Source organism: Schistocerca piceifrons, chromosome X (assembly GCF_021461385.2).
Source record: "Schistocerca piceifrons isolate TAMUIC-IGC-003096 chromosome X, iqSchPice1.1, whole genome shotgun sequence".
Classification (NCBI taxonomy): Eukaryota; Metazoa; Arthropoda; class Insecta; order Orthoptera; family Acrididae; genus Schistocerca; species Schistocerca piceifrons.
This window is the reverse complement of record NC_060149.1, coordinates 256,976,724-256,996,142: the sequence shown is the minus strand read 5'-3', so window position 1 is coordinate 256,996,142 and position 19,419 is coordinate 256,976,724. Positions and strand designations below refer to the sequence as shown.

The following is a 19,419-nucleotide window of genomic DNA, read 5'->3' as shown; positions in this document are numbered from 1 at the left end:
CTGTCCGGGACACAGTTTTAATCTGCCAGGAAGTTTCATATCAGCGCACACTCCGCTGTAGAGTGAACATTTCATTCTAGAAATAGCGTTAGTGTCCTTACGCTGCTCTTAAGTTTCCCGCGAATCACCGGAAACACAACACATCGAATGACGTGGTCTAGTGGTTAAGCCACTGCACTCTGGTTTAAGAAAAAGAGTTAACTCCCCATGGAGTCATCCATATTGTCTTCTATGGTTCCGTTAATTATTCCAGTGGAACACATCAGAAGCCCAGTTTGTCCAAATGGACTAGTACTACCTCCGTCTCGAAGACAAATTCGACGTTACACTTGAATCTCGTTCCATCAGTCACAACACGACAATATAGTGATGCTATTTCTGAGGAGTTGCTCGGATTGCTCAAAACGAAGCTAGACATTCCTCCGTCTTGCTTCGAAATGGCTTTGAAGTAACAAGAAGTACACACTTAATTATGAAAGCTGAATCGATACATAGAATTTGTAGCGTCTGCAAAACGTTCATAGAAAGTAAAATATCACGAAGTTCCCGCTTCACATTATCACTACCTTCAGGTATTTTGTTTAGGCTGGATTTCTCTTACGAAATAAGTGTTCGATTTTAAAAATGCGGAACATAAAGGAAAACCATTTTATCGAAAAGTTTTTCTTTCTTTCCAGTAGCGTATGAGTTCTATTTTGAGTTAGAAAAAAGCACAGTTTTCAAACTTTTCCCGAGCGCAAGAAAATGTAGCAACTAACCAGACAAGCGGTGAAAACTTGGCGCAGCGTTGCTTGTGCTACAGAAGCCGGCAGCCGTCGAACCAAGTCTGAACGCCACGATCGTAATCAGATCTGAAAGTTGGCGGTGGAACATCTGAAAGACATGAAGCTGGCAAACCGCACGTCAGACGGCTTGCCACGCCCCTCTTCTTATTGAGCTTCTCGTAGCGCTGATAACTGGAAAAATGTGCAGGGGGTGGGTGACGGATACGTCGTAATTGCAGGACTTCTGTTATGTGCACCAGCCTGCGAAAATGACTTAAAAAGCCGGCCCGCCCCCTTGATTGTGTTCACGGAGGCGAATGACTTCGTAAACCCTTGCGACTGTGTACAACGGTCGCTCACGCTATTGCTTGCTGAAAGAAGATAAGCTCTGATTAAGAAAATACAGTTTTCATTTGGAAGAATAATTTACCCCAACTGCTTTGAAGAAACAGTTGTCTTAAGCAGCCTGATTATTAGTAAACAACGAAAACTTACTTTGCCCGCATTTTCTGTCATGCGAAATTGATTTATTCTCTCACGTCATCCTGCTTTACTACTGTCTCCTGACGAATTTAGCTGTTATTACCCCAGTTCAGATAAATATTCAACACAATACGGAGTTGGCTGCACAGAAGAGTACCTGCTGTGGCAACGGACACTTTCACAGATTATCATCAGGCAGTTCTTAAAATTTAAAAGTATATTATTGACTGAATTAAGTTTTTTGTGTATGTTGAGCCATATTTTTACTACTATTACCACAAATAAAAAGGGTATTACTCATTATCAGATATTGTGGCTCAACCAGAATAACTTATCTGTAACCAGCACATTCAAAACGACCGTTATCTAAATAGCTATAGGAGAACCCGCGGTTGCATAGATTAAGATGATTTTTACCTCAAATGTTACCTTGTTATTTATATAGATATAGGTTGGCAATTATGGATGGATGGGTTGAGGCTTATTAGTCTTCACGACGTCGTCATTGCTTGGAGCACAAAGTCGGATTAGGGAAGGTACTTCTCTAAGGAACCGCCACGCCATGCGCCTTGAGGGTCCATTCTCCTCAGTCAGTCTATAATATAAGCGATTTTTTGGAAAACCAAGCAAGCAATCAACGTAAATCTTTTTGCACATTATTTATCGAGTCTTCGAAAACATTTCCAGATTTTTTCCTCAAAAAACTGTCATTAGGCTCCCCATCTGAGTAGTTAGTTTCTGTAAAAATGACGCGTGTCCATTACGGAAATCCTGCGCTCTCCATATCTTATCTGAAATCAAAAGTAAAGAATTTTCTAACTGTATAGGATATTGTGTACGGAGTAACAGCACAGTTTCTTGAACTTTGAAAAAATAATAAAGTGGCGGATGTTTGAAACTTTTTTTTTGCAGTGACTAATGAATAAATTAAAATAAAACATCAGTCTATTACTCCTTTCTGACATGCGCGACGAGTAATTCAGCCAAACTTCAGAAAGGCACCTATATTATAAGGGGCGTTTGAAAAGTCAGTGCAAAAATAAAAACTACTTACGTTTTGGGGTAAACCTTTTTTATTTTTCGACATAGTTTCCTTTTGGACTTACACACTTCCCCCAACGCTGTTCTAATTTGTTGATCCCTTCCGAATAATAGAAACTGTCCAAGTCTGCTAAATAGCTATTAGATGTTGCAATCACCACCTTGTTTGAATAAAATCTTTGTCCCGCCAGCCATTTCTTCAAATTGGGGAACAAACTGTAGTACGAGGGAGCCAAGTCTGGAGAATAGGGGGATGCGAAACGAGTTGGAATCCTATTACCATTAATTTTGAGACCACAACTGCTAAGGTGTGTGCTGATGCATTGTTGTGATGGAAAAGGACTTTTTGCGGTCCAGTCGCCGGCGTTTTTCTTGCAGCTCGGTTTTCAAACAGTCGAATAGCGACGAATAATATGCACCTGTAATAGTTTTACCATCTCCCTTGCGAATCGCAAAAGACAGTCCCCATAACATTTCCGGCCGAAGGAATGGTCTTCGCCTTTTTTGGTGGAGGTTCTCCCTTGGTAATCTATTGTTTAGATAGTTCTTTGGTCTCAGGAGTGTAGTAATGTATCCGGCAACACTTCACACGATTCCTTTTTTGGTCAAGTGTGAGCAATCGCGGAACCCATCTTGCGGATAGCTTTCTCATGTCCAAATGTTTATGCAAAATATTATGCACCCGTTCATTTGAGATGCCCACAGCACTAGCAATCTCACGCACCTTAACTCTTCTGTCATCCATTACCATATCATGTATTTTAAGAATGATTTCTGGAGTCGTAACCTCCACAGGGCGTCCAGAACGTTCAGCATCACTTGTGCCCATGTGGCCACTCCGAAAATTTTTAAACCATTTATAAACTGTTCTAATCGAAGGTGCAGAGTCACCATAATATTTATCCAGCTTCTCCTTAGTCTCCAGAGGCGTTTTGCCTTTCATCAAGTAATGTTTAATCACCACACGAAATCCTTCTTCGTCCATTTTTTTGACAATCACTCGACTTCCTTGATTCACACGAATGCCAAACACTATGGAATGGACCAATATGGCTGACACTTGGTGTGCGTTCTTTCCAAAGATGCTACTAACTAAACACGACTTAGATACGCGCCGGTGGTGCCATCTCTCTGGCTTTGCACTGACTTTTCAAACACCCCTCGTAGTGTGCCCGCAGTCCTTTCCGTCAGCTTGAGATCGTGTTTTTGAATTTCCTAGACGTGGACAACCATTGTTAATAATTTCATGAAACTAAATGTAGTTAACGACTGATATTACGCCGTATGTGAGGTTCTAGCCTTTGCTCTGGAAGGAGCGAGGGTGAACGTCCTGTCAAGGTTTGTGTTTTCTATGGTAATTAAATTAAATGCCGGGGCGGTTATTTTCGAAAGGACACTGCTGATTTCATTCCCTGTTCCTGTTCTGTGTGTGTTCTCCGTCTCTATTTCCTCGTTTACGGGAGCTTTACCCGAATCTTCCTTTCTTAAAGCGTTCTGGAGATGCTAAGGATTTACACAGAGGCGTTTTTCCTAAATTTTGCTGTAACATAAATCTAGAAAACAGGTAAAATATTTTGAATATTAAAAAATCTTTCTTCTGGAGAGCACGAAGTTCGGCATACATTCTTCATACGTGCCAATATGACGCACCATGTAGCAGAATGTCTCCTGATGTCCATTCTATGCAATGTTGGCGAATTTTTTTTTCTTGAATGTAATTTAAAGGACACTTGATTGCTTGTGTCCACATTTACACTCGCACACTCTTCTTAACATTATCGTCAAGTAGAAATTTCAGTAGAGTACACAACGTAGCTACAGTTCTGATAGTCCTCTTACATTAACTGGTGGGGACCACAGACCACACAAACATATTAAGAGTCAATGTTAAGATGTGCATATGAACTGTCTTTACATACGCGAAGAGACTGTTCTGTGGTAGAATTGCTGCCCAAAAGCTACTTATTAAAAGAAAGAATTAGTGACATAAGTTGGATAAGTGCAGACAACGGCATGGGTGCAAATAAGATTATAAATTTTAAAAATGTTTATGCTAGTGTTCATCAGATTTTTCTGCAGAACGACTATAACACATTTGTTTCATACAATTCAGTGATATAAATATTTGTAAAATAAAGATATTTGTACGGAGTAAATGTGTAGAATAACTAGCAGTTGTGATATACTCACTAATGCTAATTAATTTAGCGGGCAAAAATCGGGCATAAGCGTTTGATTTTAAGATTACAAATTTACAAAATTAGAAATGAAATGTGTGATTGACTCTAATCCACCTCTGACCTAAATAACTGAATAATTTCCAGACGAAAGTTTTAGTTAGGAATTCAGATTCTTATGTTTATGTAGGAAGGGGTTATCGCTGTAGGGGTATACTACTGTTATTGGATAGAACTGCAAACATGAAAAACAAAAGACCAGAAATTCAAAATGATTATACTACTACTACTACTACTACTACTACTACTAGTTTTACGGGTGGTTATTATCGAACAGTAGTAACACAGAAACTTCATACCATTTAGAATAAATTGTGAAGTCAATTTCAACACTTCGTATGAGGGAGACAATCTGTTCCTGCCATGAATGTACGGCCACGTCTTGGAAAAGCGGGCGGTTATGCCCCTGCTGCACAATTTATAATATATTATACAAACGCTATTATCTGCTCTTTCCGTTAAATATATGCGCTTGCTATCAGCATTCCGGACAGTTTAACATATGCTTCAACATAAATTAAAAAAAGGGAACATAAATCGATTGCCTGAGTAACATCGCTTTGCGGCCGTGTTTTATGCACTCACTGCAGAAAGTCAGCAATTTCCATTAAAAAAGGATGATATATGCGTAACGACGTAATCGATATTTAAAAGCCAGCGAATAATTGTTCATTGACCGTCAAAATCGGCTATCTGTCGGCCCTGAGCCACGCTTTTAGCCTGTGCTGGAACGAACTTCCATAATGCAGTCGCAATCAGTCACCTTGCATGACCGAGCTTGGGAGTTCATGAACACTTCAAGCGATAGTGCTGTAACTGTTGCACGCAAGTGAAACTTCAGGAACGTTTAGTGCAGACAAAACTCAATTGTAGAAACTTATTCCTAAGGCTGAACTGAAGTATGCTCTGTATTATGTTAACATACATCTTTCGCTGCTTGTTTCAGACGAAGGTTAAAGAAGACTTAATCGTCACTTTATATATCTTACTGAATGTAAATCGATGATGATGTACATGGTAGGTAGGTAGGTGTGGAAGCGTAAAGTAACGGAATTCCTTTTCTGCTGCCTTTTTTGAATCAGGTGGCCAGCCGTCGTTATTGGCAGCGTCGGTTTGGTGGGAGTACATGTTTTTGTAAAAGTTGTTTCACGAGCATGGAAGTTTTGCTATTGCGAATAAGGCAGAACAATGTTCTAACTAGTTTTTACCATTAAACAGTGTGTTTTGGATGTGGCATGGAAATCGAGCAACAACTGAACCGTTAGAAAATGCATTACTACTAAGGCAAAGCAGTTGATAACCAATGTCGAGAAAACTCTGTTTTATGTTCCCCAAAGTGTCAGCAAAGATTAATACCTTAGTGTTGAAACGATGTCGTTAAGTCTGCTGCACTATAGTATTTTGACTACGCACATTGACAGTCGTCCTCTAATTTCCATTGTGATTCGATAAGAATCTTTGCTCTTCAAATGAGCAAATTGTTGATTTGCTGACAGCCACTCGTAGCTATTTTCAATTTCCGTCCAAGGGCATATGCGGTTACCGCATGACATTTCGATGCCTGTCAACAGCCGAGCAATAATGGGCGGACAATGTAGAGGCAGTGCCAAAATATGTTTTGCATTTCTTTTTATTTCTTTGGTAGTGGATAAAATCTTTCACACACAAATTTTGTAATCCAGGCTCACACATTTCACTGCTCGGTTGTTGTCTTTGTTTCAGCCGAACACACTTTTTATAGAGCAAAATGTAGTTAAATTATAATTAAGTTTACAAATTTTCTAAATTTCTGAAATATATAGCAATCCAAAGAATTTTCGCGAGACGTCCCTTATTTTCTAATTTTTTAAATTATGAATCATACGCTGAAAAATTAACTGGCCCATACATAAACTTCCACCGTTACTATATTGGTCTGTTTTGATAAAGGATAATAAAAGATTGAGTTGGTCAGTGACGGATGACGCCGTTACTTTCCGATCAAAGTCACGCCCACACAAGGGATTAACGCCAGCGGCTTAACTAACATCCTTTCAAACTGGCGTTCTTTTTATAAAAATGTGATACCTTCTCTGAGAGACCACGTTTTGCTATTCAATATGACTGCCGATTTGGGATTTTCCAGTCCACACAAGGGAGCGCTGGCATGAAACCTGAAAAAGGTCCGTGTGGTGGTTGCCTGCACAGCTGGTTAATCCGCGCCTTCAGCGAACTCGCTAATTAGAGATCCCGGCACACGCGCGGTGACCTTAGTAAAATACAACGAAAAGGAAATGTCCGCAAAAGTAGCTTTCCCCAGACGCTTGTAATTAAAACAAGGACGTAATCTGTTGAAAAGATGATATATGCGACCCTTCTTCGACACTATTAAGTGTGCTTTGGAAATGAAGACTAGTTTACTTCAAATAACATACAACCCTTTAGAGAAGCAACCTTTCTGAAACATTTGGGTAGATTTAGTTGTCAGATTTCGGAGTTTTTCTCTTTTTCCTGTTGTGAATATTCGTTTCTAGTGGCCAGAGGGAGATAAATCTGTTAAGACGTGTACGCATCAAGAAGACTCTGCTGTGGCTACCTGTGAATCCGTCTGGAGCAATTACCGGAGGCTGAGAATTCCAAAGAAGCGTGCAGATGATAAAATCTATAGCCATCTATCATCAGTGTTGATTGTACGCAGTGAAACATTTTAAGAAGAAATAAAGGGAGTGCAAACAGGGCAGTAGATTTTCTAAAAAGTACAACCTGCAAACTCGTTTCACCAGACCACGAATGAGCTGCACAATTAAGGTTATAGAATTCTGACGATACGGATTTTGCTGCGAAGTACGTTTTGGTTCTAATGAACTGATGTTACATACAGGTGGATATTCTACTGAAATAAAAATTTAGTCGTTTCTGATGCCAACAGTACAATCAACGTTGTTTCACTTAGATTTGTTAATTTGTGGAATGCTCCGAAGCCCGCTACTTGGAGTGGAAACTTCCTTGTGGCACTGAAAATAAAGGTCAATGCGGATTATAAACGACAGTGCGCGCACTGTATAAATGAGATGCTGCATCAGCTACGTTGTTGTTGTTTTTGCTGTTGTTCTTGTTCGAGAAAGGATCAGATTTTATGAACGTCCAGGAATACCTTTGTACGTTAATTTACTATATCTCTGCTCCCGAGATTGGAGAAAAGTAGTTGGTAAAATACCTGAAAAAGGGTTGGGGGTCATCAGAACTGCAGTTAAAGCCTTCCTAATGCCCTACATAATTTTTAATACTACGTTAAAGCAATGGATAGTATAATTAAATTGTCCGTGTATTGGACCGTATTCTATGATAGCGTTTCCATATAAAACCATAAAACTGATTTATTCAAGACGAGAAGTTTATTCCGTTAAAGGGAACATCCAATGAGAAGACAGGACACAAAATGATTTTGCAGTTGGAGCTAAGCTTGAGACATTTGTAATGAAGAAAGCCAGTCGTGTTTAGATTACCGCAATGAGCAGTGTCTCCATTACTGTCAGCAGAATGAGTTCTTGCGAATGAGATCGGAATTCACTTATCTCCGTAATTGAAATTGACCACCTCCTGCATTGTAATAACGAGGGAAGACATGCGACAGTACATAATAATTCTGTAGTTCTCCCACCTTTTTATAAAAATATTCATACCGTGAAAGCAGAGATTTGCTTTCGATCAGCTCCCAATAATTGTGCAGGTACAAGAGTAGGTTGTACATCCAAGACGATGATGTGATGTATATAGTAGCCCTTCGAGGGCTAGTTTCGTAGCACCATGTATAAGTTTCTCTATCCTGATGGTGCTGCAATGATTCTAGTAAAAACTACTCACGTATAGCTCAAATGCTATATATAACACTAGATATTTCTTCATCTAACCAAAAACAATGTATAGAGATGTACATTTTTTTCTTTTAATAGCATCTTCACGAGTGTCGCTTTGAAACATCGGTAAAATTGATACCTTTATACATTTTTCTTCTCTGTGACTTGGTCAGACTATAAGCAAAGTTTCCTGGTTCAATCCTCGGTCAGCCCTACGATTTTTGTTACTTACCGTTTTTTTTCTGACAGTAATTTGTATTTGTGAAATTCATCTAGTTGCGCCGTCGTTCAGAATGTGTCCCAAACTGGATAAGTCGTAGGAACAACGCCTAGTAAATTAGTGAAGTGTTAAAACTAACCTTAGCCTTTTATACCTTTAATAACTTATGTAGTTTTTTAATTCCCTGATAGGTAAACAGAAAAATGTTATCCCCTCCTCCCACTCCATATCAAATGGCCACTGAATATTTCAAACGAAACTATAGCATAAAATCATAAATGTTTTTCATTTCGTCGTGTAAACTATAAATGAAGAGGCAGCCATTTGAGTAGTGACATGTCCCATGGTGGTAGTTCCTCTTACAGAAAATAAAATAACTTAAGTTCAAATGGTTCAAATGGCTCTGAGCACTATGGGACTTAACATCTGAGGTAATCAGTCCCCTAGAACTTAGAACTACTTAAACCTAAGTAACCTAAGCACATCACACACATCCATGCCCGAGGCAGGATTCGAACCTGCGACCGTATCAGTCACGCGGTTCCGGACTGACGCGCCTAGAACCGCACGGCAAAATAACTTAAGTACAATGTATAAGGTCTTTTGAACAGTTACCAGGTGTTGGGACTCGTAAACAGATTTCAGGCAACCACACTTATATGATCATTTCCAATAGTATCTGCTTTTGCTATGAACGTATGTAAAAGGCAGGTGAGTGGTCTTGTACTAAATTATTTTTACCTGCTTTTACAGTTACTGTGATTTCTAGGTCACAAAAACTTCAAGCAAGTTAGGGAGCCATATAAGTAGTATGGCTAAGAAAAACCAGAATTATGAGTAGGTGAAAGCATGTATTTTGTTTTTACTTTTGACTGCAGCATATCTCGTGATGCCTTTCTGTTGTTCAGACACAGTTGTAATTGTGGCAAAATGCCAGTATCATAAGTATGACTTAGTAATCTTCAGCATTGCATTCCGAAGTTAGACGCTTAACGTGGGGAAAAATAAGAGGTTATGAAACGTAATTTTTTTCCTCACGACTAGTAGCGAATGCTCGCGCGCTGCGGGCTGGCGTCCGGTAGTAATGTTGGCCACGCTCTGTGCCAGCTGAATCAGCCCTTCCGCTAAATGAGTTTTCCCATTACATCCGCAGAAGCACGGGCCCCTGTAGCCACCAGCCAGTGAATGAACTTTTAAAAGTATTCCAGTCACCTATTTCACAAAGCGTGATATTTTCGCGACGGATGCAACGAAGCAAACATTTTCAACACGTTTTACCTTATGGAAAACAATATTAGGAACCCCTCTATTGAGTGTCGGTAGCGAAATTCTGATTACCACTAGCGAACAGAATTTGAAAACGGCTTAATGCATTGGTGTATTTACTAGAAACCAGTTATTTTTCCCAAATGCAGTTCAGTGATGGGAGCGTATTTAAGGGAATAAAACAATGCTCTTCTACAGTACATACCATGGACAGGAGCCGCTGCTGGTTAATGTGATGAGTCGGAGCAAACATCACACGTGCAAACCTGTTATCAAATCAATACCATGGCTTTGTTCGCTGGTAGTGAGCGTGACAAAGATGTTATTCACGTGCGAATATTTGTACATAATGTATTTTCATAATACTTTCTCTGTGGGTTAGTTGCAGAACTCACTTCAGGTACCCAATGCGAAAATGGTTCAAATGGCTCCAAGCACTATGGAACTTAACATCTGTGGTCATCAGTCCCCTAGAACTTAGAACTACTTAAACCTAACTAACCTAAGGACATCACACACATCCATGCCCGAGGCAGGATTCGAACCTGCGACCGTAGCAGCACCGCGGTTCCGGACTGAAGTGCCTCGAACAGCTCCACAATGTGACCGGAAGGAAATTTTGTTTACGTGAAATGCGCAATTTTTCAGTTATAAAATATCACTTTATTGAGAAACTAGTTCAAAGAGAAAAGTATTATATTCAGACATCACGCAAAGTCCATCAAAAATATGTCGACAGAAGTTCTGTTGGAAAGCTTGTACTCACTGACAGTGATACCCTTTTCATTCGAAAGGTTTAGTGGTAAAATTAATTTTTGAACTTCACTAAACTGCCAGGATGGAAATATCAAATTGAAGGAAGCAGAACATACAGTGGATATTGACTGTTAGTAAGTGCATCCGGAGTCGTAACATTTCGGAACTAATTCGCAATTCACCGAGAAACTAACATGAGGTCCTCTTCCCCCCTAATTTGCTGCCTGGAAACAGATTTGAACAGTGTTTCTCCAGAATGGCTCAAGCATCTTAACAATCATTCGGGCATTATGCAATGAGTAGCGAATATGTAATTGCTTGTCGCTTGTTTACGTGTAATGCGGGCAGGCTATCATTTCACTCTGGAGGTTTTGTTAGGTAGCGCCAGACACATGCGCATCACTGGACTTGAAATGAAGCCCTGCATCATCGAATGAAAGTTCGGAGGGCCATTCTTACTTCATTTTGTCGCTGCATTACGCTCACGTCCACCTGCTATTAACATAGGTCTCGTGTGAAATGTTTGAAAAACTCTGCTGACAAGACGCTAGTTTGGACCCGTAACACAAGGACACAGGTAATAGAGATCAAAATGAAGTTAGTGATAGCATCTTAAACTGTAAGCATGGTATTGTGGTACTTAAATTTTGTACATAGGAGACTTATTGCTGATGATTTCAAAAATTTAAATATACCCGAATATAGAATCAGCATTCACACTGTGAGTTTGGGATGGTTAAGAGTTTAGCTTTGAGTCCATTATTGAAAAATCGTACCTACGCAATGGAATTTTTCATTTTGAATGCTGAAGTCTGGAAATTAGAGCTTATAGCTATTTTCATAGTGCAGAGAGTGTTTCACCCATTTCATTAATTTTTCTTTACGTCTCGCTATGTGGGCGACTTGGCCTAAGTGTCTCGATAGATTCCAGAGTGCGTGTTCTAAAACTTCTATCATTCATAACTGTGTGAAATGCACCAAAAACAGTATTGATGTTACTGTTTTTTTTTTTTTTTTTTTTCTTGTCTGCTTGCCGTCTAACGTCGCCCAGAAATGGTTATACACACATGTTATTAGTGCGAATAGCTATATTCTTGTTATTTTTATGGAAGACTTCGCTCTATTACGTTATGGTGAGGCCCTCTTACGCAATGATTTCAATTTCACATTTAATTGTAGGAACCACCTTTTAACTTTCATTTGAGAGATTCAAAAATGGCAAGTACGTGCAACAGCTGATGTTAAAAGTATTCCATATTTTTAGGTGACGTCAAGAACCAAATATACACACAAATGTCTAGTAATTGTGGGCTCTAAAATGCAAACCATCTGAGCTATTATCACTTGTTTATCTTCGCTACTGTAAACCACATCCTTTTTACTGAGAGTTCAGTGTTTTCCATATTTTGAGACTCAATAGTGTGGATAAAAACAAGAAAAAGATGCGTAGTAAACATTAGCTCTAAAATGCACACCTTACGAGCTATGGGTCACAGTCGAGAAGGCGAACAAGTACGCATAATGTTAAAGCTATGCATTTAGAGCCCATGTTTACTGGAATTTGTTTCGGTCCAGAGAATGAACGAGTGTGGCGCAACATGTCTGTCGAAAGCCAACGTTGTGGAATGGTGCGCCAAATTCTGTGCTGATCGTGATTCTCCACAGGACTCAGGTCGATCTGGAAGACCAACCTCATCCACTGAGGACAAGTGGGAGGCATTCGAGCACCCGCCGTAAAGTCCTGATCTGTTCTCATGCAATTATCACTCCTTTGGTCCTTTAAAAAACGCTTTAAAGGGCCGACGATTCTCGTCGGACAAGTCTGTGCATCAGACAATTACGGATCTCTTCACGAAGCAGGACACGGTATTTTACTTACCTGGTATCCTCAACCTGGTGCGTCGGTGGGATGGTTGCCTCTATGCTCAAGGCGAATTTGCCTGGCAGACATACCGATTCTGGACTGTACGGGCTTCGAATGGAAACTTTCTGATAGCTGCGCTGCCTTATTTACGCGCGCGCGCACACGCAACTATTTTTCAGCATAAAAATTCGAATGAAAATATTCGTACGTTCTGAAAGTGTTTCCTGGTGTTTTCTGAAGGCACTTTCAGCGTAACGTGGCAGTATGGCGGAACTCGTGTTTACTGCACCGGAAGGAATCAGCTAGAAGATTTCGTACAATCTTAGTGTCAGTTCAAAGAAGGTAATTTATAAGCGAGAAACAGCAGATAAACGGAAGGGCGGAAAGGGCTCGCTTCATTTGGCGGGCCTGCAGTCGGGTCACGTCTCTCAAGCAGTGTGCGCATTGCCCTACATAGGGCGGCGCCGCTTAACGGCTGACCTAAGAGGGCGCTCTTCCGTATTCCGTTGTCAATATGAGGCCGCGCCGGCCACCTCAACTTGACTCTGAATTCTTTATTTCGGCCGTGCTGCGACGAAAGAAGTAGGAAGACTCAAAATCTGGTGCACGAGTAGTGCTTGTTAGGGCATTACCCTACGTGCAGAACGCAACCAATGTCCTACAGACTTCAGCAGTCAGTTGTAAATATTTTTAAATGAATCTATGGAAGAACAGCTGTAATGATACTGATCCTATAGAGGTTCTTGCTTGATGCGGGAAGCTTCTTAATTTCGCTGCGAAGCCCCTTAAAAATTTAAGATTCCGCTTTTATTCAGTAGAAATCGATAATATTTGAAAGTATAAAAACTGCGGAACTGTATAATTAGACATTACTACAAGCTATATTAAATGTAGGCAATATAACGACAGATTGTGTTACTTACTGATTTTTCTAAATATACGGTGCACAGCGAAAATTACTTCCAACTAGCTTTCCAAGGCTCAAGTAAAGCGCAAAATATATAGTAAGATAGTGAAATTTGTGATTTTGCCTGGCGTCTAATTGCACATTACCTGCAAATACGTTTTTAAGATACCTGTACCGACAGTTGGGTATAGCGTGTGTGTGACTTCAATAGCTGACCAATTGTCACGATAGGCTGTTAGAGAAGCGTTTCTATATAGTCAATATATATATATTGACAAAGCAAAATGGCATTTAATAAATCCGATCACATAAATATAGCTTACGTTTAATGTGTCAGGTTCTCTGTTACTGCAAAGCTGTAGATTCTGTGAACTCGAAACTGATTGGAATTTTTAAACATTCGTACAGATCACATTTTTGAACCACATTCTAAAGTCTGTGCTCATCTATTAACAAATTTATGCTAATAATATTGTTTTTTACCTTTATTAAGTGACATTTCACTAGCATTCAGGCATTAATAGCTCGAAGCGTCTTAAAATGTTACGCAGAAATATTAATACCATTCTTAAGACGACGAAGAGCAGTACATTTATTTAATCGACACACTACGTGCGTGTGCTGTTGGTTTATTAGTAGTATCATCGTTTTCATTGTTATTACGAAGCGGGAAATTTTACTCTTGCAAGTTTTCCTATTTTTCTTTGTCTTGTAACCATATGTTTGTATATGGTGTGACCTTGTCCTTGTAACAGTCTCAACTGATTTTCTTTAAGTCACTGTACCTACTCAGTATAATGCGCGCACAGGTCTTACTGAGCAGACTTCGTAGACTTAAGAAGCTGGTTTGATGTCTTTGCTAGGCTGCAGTACGTGGCTATAGTATGCGCCGATATTTGGCGTCACGATGGTTTGATGTCTTTGCTAGGCTGCAGTACGTGGCTATAGTATGCGCCGATATTTGGCGTCACGAATGCAGTTTGTATATGGTTAATAGCTGTGAATTAGATGTACAAATTGTGTACCGTAAGTGAGAGTTTTGTTGATCTTGTTTGTTGATGTCTGATGGTTTTAACGGTAGATCCTTCTGTAGCAGTAGCTATCGTCTGCAGAGGAAATGTCAGAGAAATTTGAATGACACATAACTCTAGTAGCAAGTGGCGGGTCTCCCCTTTACCCTTGATGACGGGGACAACGCATCCTGGGTCAGATATAAGGAAGGGGTTGGGGAACCGTCGTACTCAACCGTTCACAATTCGCGTCGATCGTATAAAACTGAAACCAAAGTGCACATACCTCGCTGTATGGCGTCGCAAGTTTACTCTATAGGATTTAAGTCTGCTGATACGGAGGGGCCACACCGAGAACCTCAAGTTCGTAGGGCCGTGCATTGTCTTGCTGGAAGTGTAAGTCACCTGAAGGCGAACAAATGGTTCAGATTGCTCTACGCACTATGAGACTTAACATCTGAGGTCATTAGTCCCCTAGACTTAGAACTACTTAAACCTAAGGACATCACACACATCCACGTCCAAGGCAGGATTCGAACCTGCGACCGTAGCAACAGCGCGGTTCCGATCTGAAGCGCCCAGAACCGCTCGGCCACAGCAGCCGGCTGAAGGTGAACAAGTTAATGAACATCATCGGGTAACATGTTCCTGCGTAATTGCTGAAAACCTCATGTAAAGATTCCTCCCTCCCCCCCCCCCCCACACACACACACACACACACACACACACACACACACGAGAAAATAGCTACAATACCTGGGTAAAAAATGCTATATTTCCGGAAGGAATCGCCTCGTTTGGTTCCAAAGGTACTCTTACCCGCCCTCAGACTTGTAGCGTGTCTACGACTCTCCTGCCGAGGGGAAAATTTTCCTTGGTTTCATTGTCCAACGACGGGTTTTCTTCGGTGCTATTAAAATCTTTGGCCTGTGGCTTGCTGTATGCGAAAGTATACATGTAGGTAACAAATAGCATCGTGGTGGTTGGAAACGGTATGCTTCATTGCCGGCTCCAGCTCTGAAATGACGAATATTATCCAACACTGTGGTCCGTCTAGCCACTGTGACAATCCACAGCGGAGGGGGTGTCTCGGCGGTTGTTTCCCCAGAACCGCGGCACACCCAGTGTCTGCACAACACCAGAGATAGAACATCACACGTCGGACATCCACGGTCTAAATACCATTCCTGTGGACATGACGGAATCTGTTGGAGCGCATCTAAGAGTGAGAGGGATAAAAAATTATCACTATTTACTCACCAATACGAGGGGGAGGAAAATGGAATAACTATGTAAATTGATTGCAGTATGCGTGCCTCAGACTGATAAACACAACTTTAAAAACCATTCGTGGCTTCCAGATCGTTACCGTTTACTGTTCATTTTAACCTTTTATGCGTAACGTCACTGAGACCATCGTGGACCCCAAATTGAACTGAAAATTTGATTTCGGTATGGTGTAAAGTAAATGTACTTAAGTAACCTCGACCGTACCCCAAGGAAGTATTCAGGGACTATTATTTTACACGATAAACATTGCAGCACAATCATTGGAAGCAACCCACGTCAGTAAAATATCTAGGAGTATTCGTACGGAGCGATCTAAAGTGAAACGACCACTTATATCTAACCGCGGGACAGTCAGTGTCAGACTGAATTTTATTGCAAGAATCCTCAGGAATTTTAGTCAATCAGCAAAGGATGTAGATTACAAAACCCTCATTTGACCTCTACTTGAATATTGCTCGTCATTATGGGATCCATACCAGATAGGATTGATGCAGGAAATAGAGTAGATTCAAAGAAGAGTGTAGTGTTTCTTTACAGGTTAATTAGTGAATGCGAAAACGTCACGGATATGCTCAGCCAACTATAGTGGCAGATACCGCAAGAGGAGGCGTTCCGCATCACGGTTTGGCTTGCTGTTGCTTCTGAGAGTGTACATTTCTAGAATAATCAACAAATATACTGCTTCCTTCTATGTATATCTCACGAAAAAACCATAAAGTTGAAGTGAGGGATTGGAGCTCATATGGAGGCTCACCAGCAATTGTTCTTCCCGCGATCCGTTCGCGACTGGAACGAGTAAAGAGAAAAGAGACGGGGTACACGAATTCCCGTCCACCACACACCGTAATGTGGCTAGCAGTATGTAGATGTGGATAATTAATAATGAAAATAATTATCGTCAATTATCAATTATATGGCGAGTCAATCATAGAAAAACATCTCATTCATTTATACTGCTATACTCAGGAAAACCGCTATTTTTTAAATTCTGAAAATAGTGATGCTCTCACTTTTACATGTCAGTGGTTAGCGACGCAGTCGATGAGAGATCCTGATATGTGTGTATTACAGAGCTTTTTTCGTAGTAATAGAACTAGGTCACTCGAGGAAAGGTTTTTGCAGCCTACTGATGCAATCAAATTTTATCTGGAGATTTAAGAGCACAATTCTAGAACAATAGCCGCATGGAGGACTGCCTTTGAAAGTGTGCGGTAATAGCAGCCATCCAAGGTTGTTACCACTTTTCACCCTCATCATCGTGTCATTTCATTTACTACTGTTAAAATAATGTGAAATGTTTTATTTAAAAATTGTTTGCGATTTGAATTCTGCTGAATTTGTACTTCTGACCACACTGTCGACGGATCATAAATTTTCTTCGTTCATTCTGTGTAGAGTACTTTGCGCTGTTTCATATTGATTTATCACCTCGTTTCAGTGCTGATGGTAACTGCTGCTGCCGCCCCTGATTGCGGCCAAGATGAACTACTGGGCTGCCTCAAACCAATAAACCTTCTCAAGTACGTTACAGACAGAAGGGAACTGGATGAAGTATGTCGGTGAGTAAATTTTATGTTCCCTTATACTGAACAATGTTGTTACTTCCACGGATGGACACAATTTCCAAATTAATGTTCGTCTTACTTTTAAAAATACATTTTTCAATGAACAGGACTGAGTGTTCATAATGTGAAGGTCAGTGGAGTTCGCAGTCTATCCATTTTTATGGAAAAAATGATTCGAGGCGTGGAACTGTACATCAGTGCCAACACTGGAACTAATGAGTGTAACACTAAATTGGCGTAGTTGTGTGAACTCGGGTGAAAAGTGCTGTAGTAAACTGCTGCATTTGTAGAGTATTCCGTAGTCAAATGAAGTCATTTCACAAAAGTAGTCTCAACACCTTCTCACAGTTGCCATATTGTGAGACCAGTCAGTTCACTTGACGTAAGTCTTCACGTCCTTAGAGGCTCAAAATTGACTCACTCTTGCTAAAGAGTTACGCTATGTAATATCGCAGTTCCTGTTAACAAGACTATTATGACGTAAATTGTCCGTATGGAGACGTAGTGACTGATATACCGCAATAAAAATTATGAACGATAGAAACAGAAGCATCAGCTTCATCAGAGAGAAACACGCCTCGATTTCGAGGCAGTTAAGCTGTCATTCGCTGCAATAAATTATACAAATCTCTCGAAAACCGAAACAAGACTGCCTGATTGGATTGAATTCAGTAATGGTTGGCATAATAATAAACTAAATGCAGATGTTCTACGTTCGGTTGCTCGACAGTTCTGCTTATTTCGCATGAGAATTGGTGTGACTAGTCCACTTAAAGAGACATAGATACAGAGCTACATACGGTTAACAGACAACAGTCTGGGATAAAAACTGTAATTACACTACTGGCCATTAAAATTGCTACAACACGAAGATGACGTGCTACAGACGCGAAATTTAACCGACAGGAAGATAATGATGTGATATGCAAATGATCAGCTTTTCAGAGCATTTACATAAGGTTGGCGCCGGTGGCGATACCTACAACGTGCTGACATGAGGAAAGTTTCCAACCGATTTCTCATACACAAACAGTAGTTGACCGGCGTTGCCTGGTAATACGGAACACCGTGCTGGATCCCAACAGCCTCGTATCACTAGCAGTCGAGATGACAGGCATCTTATCCGCATGGCTGTAACGGATCGAGAAGCCACGTCTCGATCCCTGAGTCAACAGATGGGGACGGTTGCAAGACAACAAACATCTGCACGAACAGTTTGACGAAATGTGCAGCAGCATGGACTATCAGCTCGGAGACCATGGCTGCGGTTACCCTTGACGATGCATCACAGGCAGGAACGCCTGCGATGGTGTACTCAGCGACGAACGTGGGTGCACGAATGGCAAAACGTCATTCTTTCGGATGAATCCAGGTTCTGTTTACAGCATCATGATGGTCGCATCCGTGTTTACCGACATCGCGGTGAACGCACATTGGAAGCGTGTATTCGTCATCGCCATACTGGCGTATGAGCCGGCGTGATGGTATGGGGAGCCATTGGTTACACGTCTCGGTCACCTCTTGTTCGCATTGACGGCATTTGAACAGTGGACATTACATTTCAGATGTGTTACGACCCGTGGCTCTACCCTTCATTCGATCCCTGCGAAACTCTAAATTTCAGCAGGATAATGCACGACCGCATGTTGCAGGTCCTGTACGGACCTTTCTGGATACAGAAAATGTTCGACTGCTGTCCTGGCCAGCACATTCTCAGACCTCCCACGAATTGAAAACGTCTGGTCAATGGTGACCGAGCAACTGGCTCGTCACAATACGCCAGTTACTGCTCTTGATGAACTGTGGTATAATGTTAAAGCTGCATGGGCAGCTTTACCTGTACACGCCATCCAAGCTCTGTTTGACTCAATGCCCAGGCGTATCAAGGCCGTTATTACGGCCAGAGGTGGTTGTTCTGGGTGCTGATTTCTCAGGAGCTATGCACCCAAATTGCGCGAAAATGTAATCACATGTCAGTTCTAGTATAATATATTTGTCCAATGAATACCCGTTTATCATCTGCATTTCTTCTTCGTGTAGCAATTTTAATGGCCAGTAGTGTACTTTTGTTAGAAGACGATGGAACCATGTGTCACTATTTTTTACACACACACACACACACACACACACACACACACACACACACACACACACTGGAATCGCTTGCAAGCGCTCCTAAA

The 19,419-nt window shown here is 40.9% G+C and overlaps 1 protein-coding gene across 1 annotated transcript in view; it reads left to right on the top strand.

The window, feature by feature from the left end:
• Window positions 1–19,419, top strand: part of LOC124721700 — a 196,326-nt gene that overhangs the window by 120,321 nt on the left and 56,586 nt on the right. Inside the window, exon 2 of the mRNA XM_047246787.1 lies at window positions 17,113–17,233. Coding sequence (XP_047102743.1) covers window positions 17,113–17,233 — 121 coding nt within the window. The remainder of the gene's footprint in view (window positions 1–17,112; window positions 17,234–19,419) is intronic.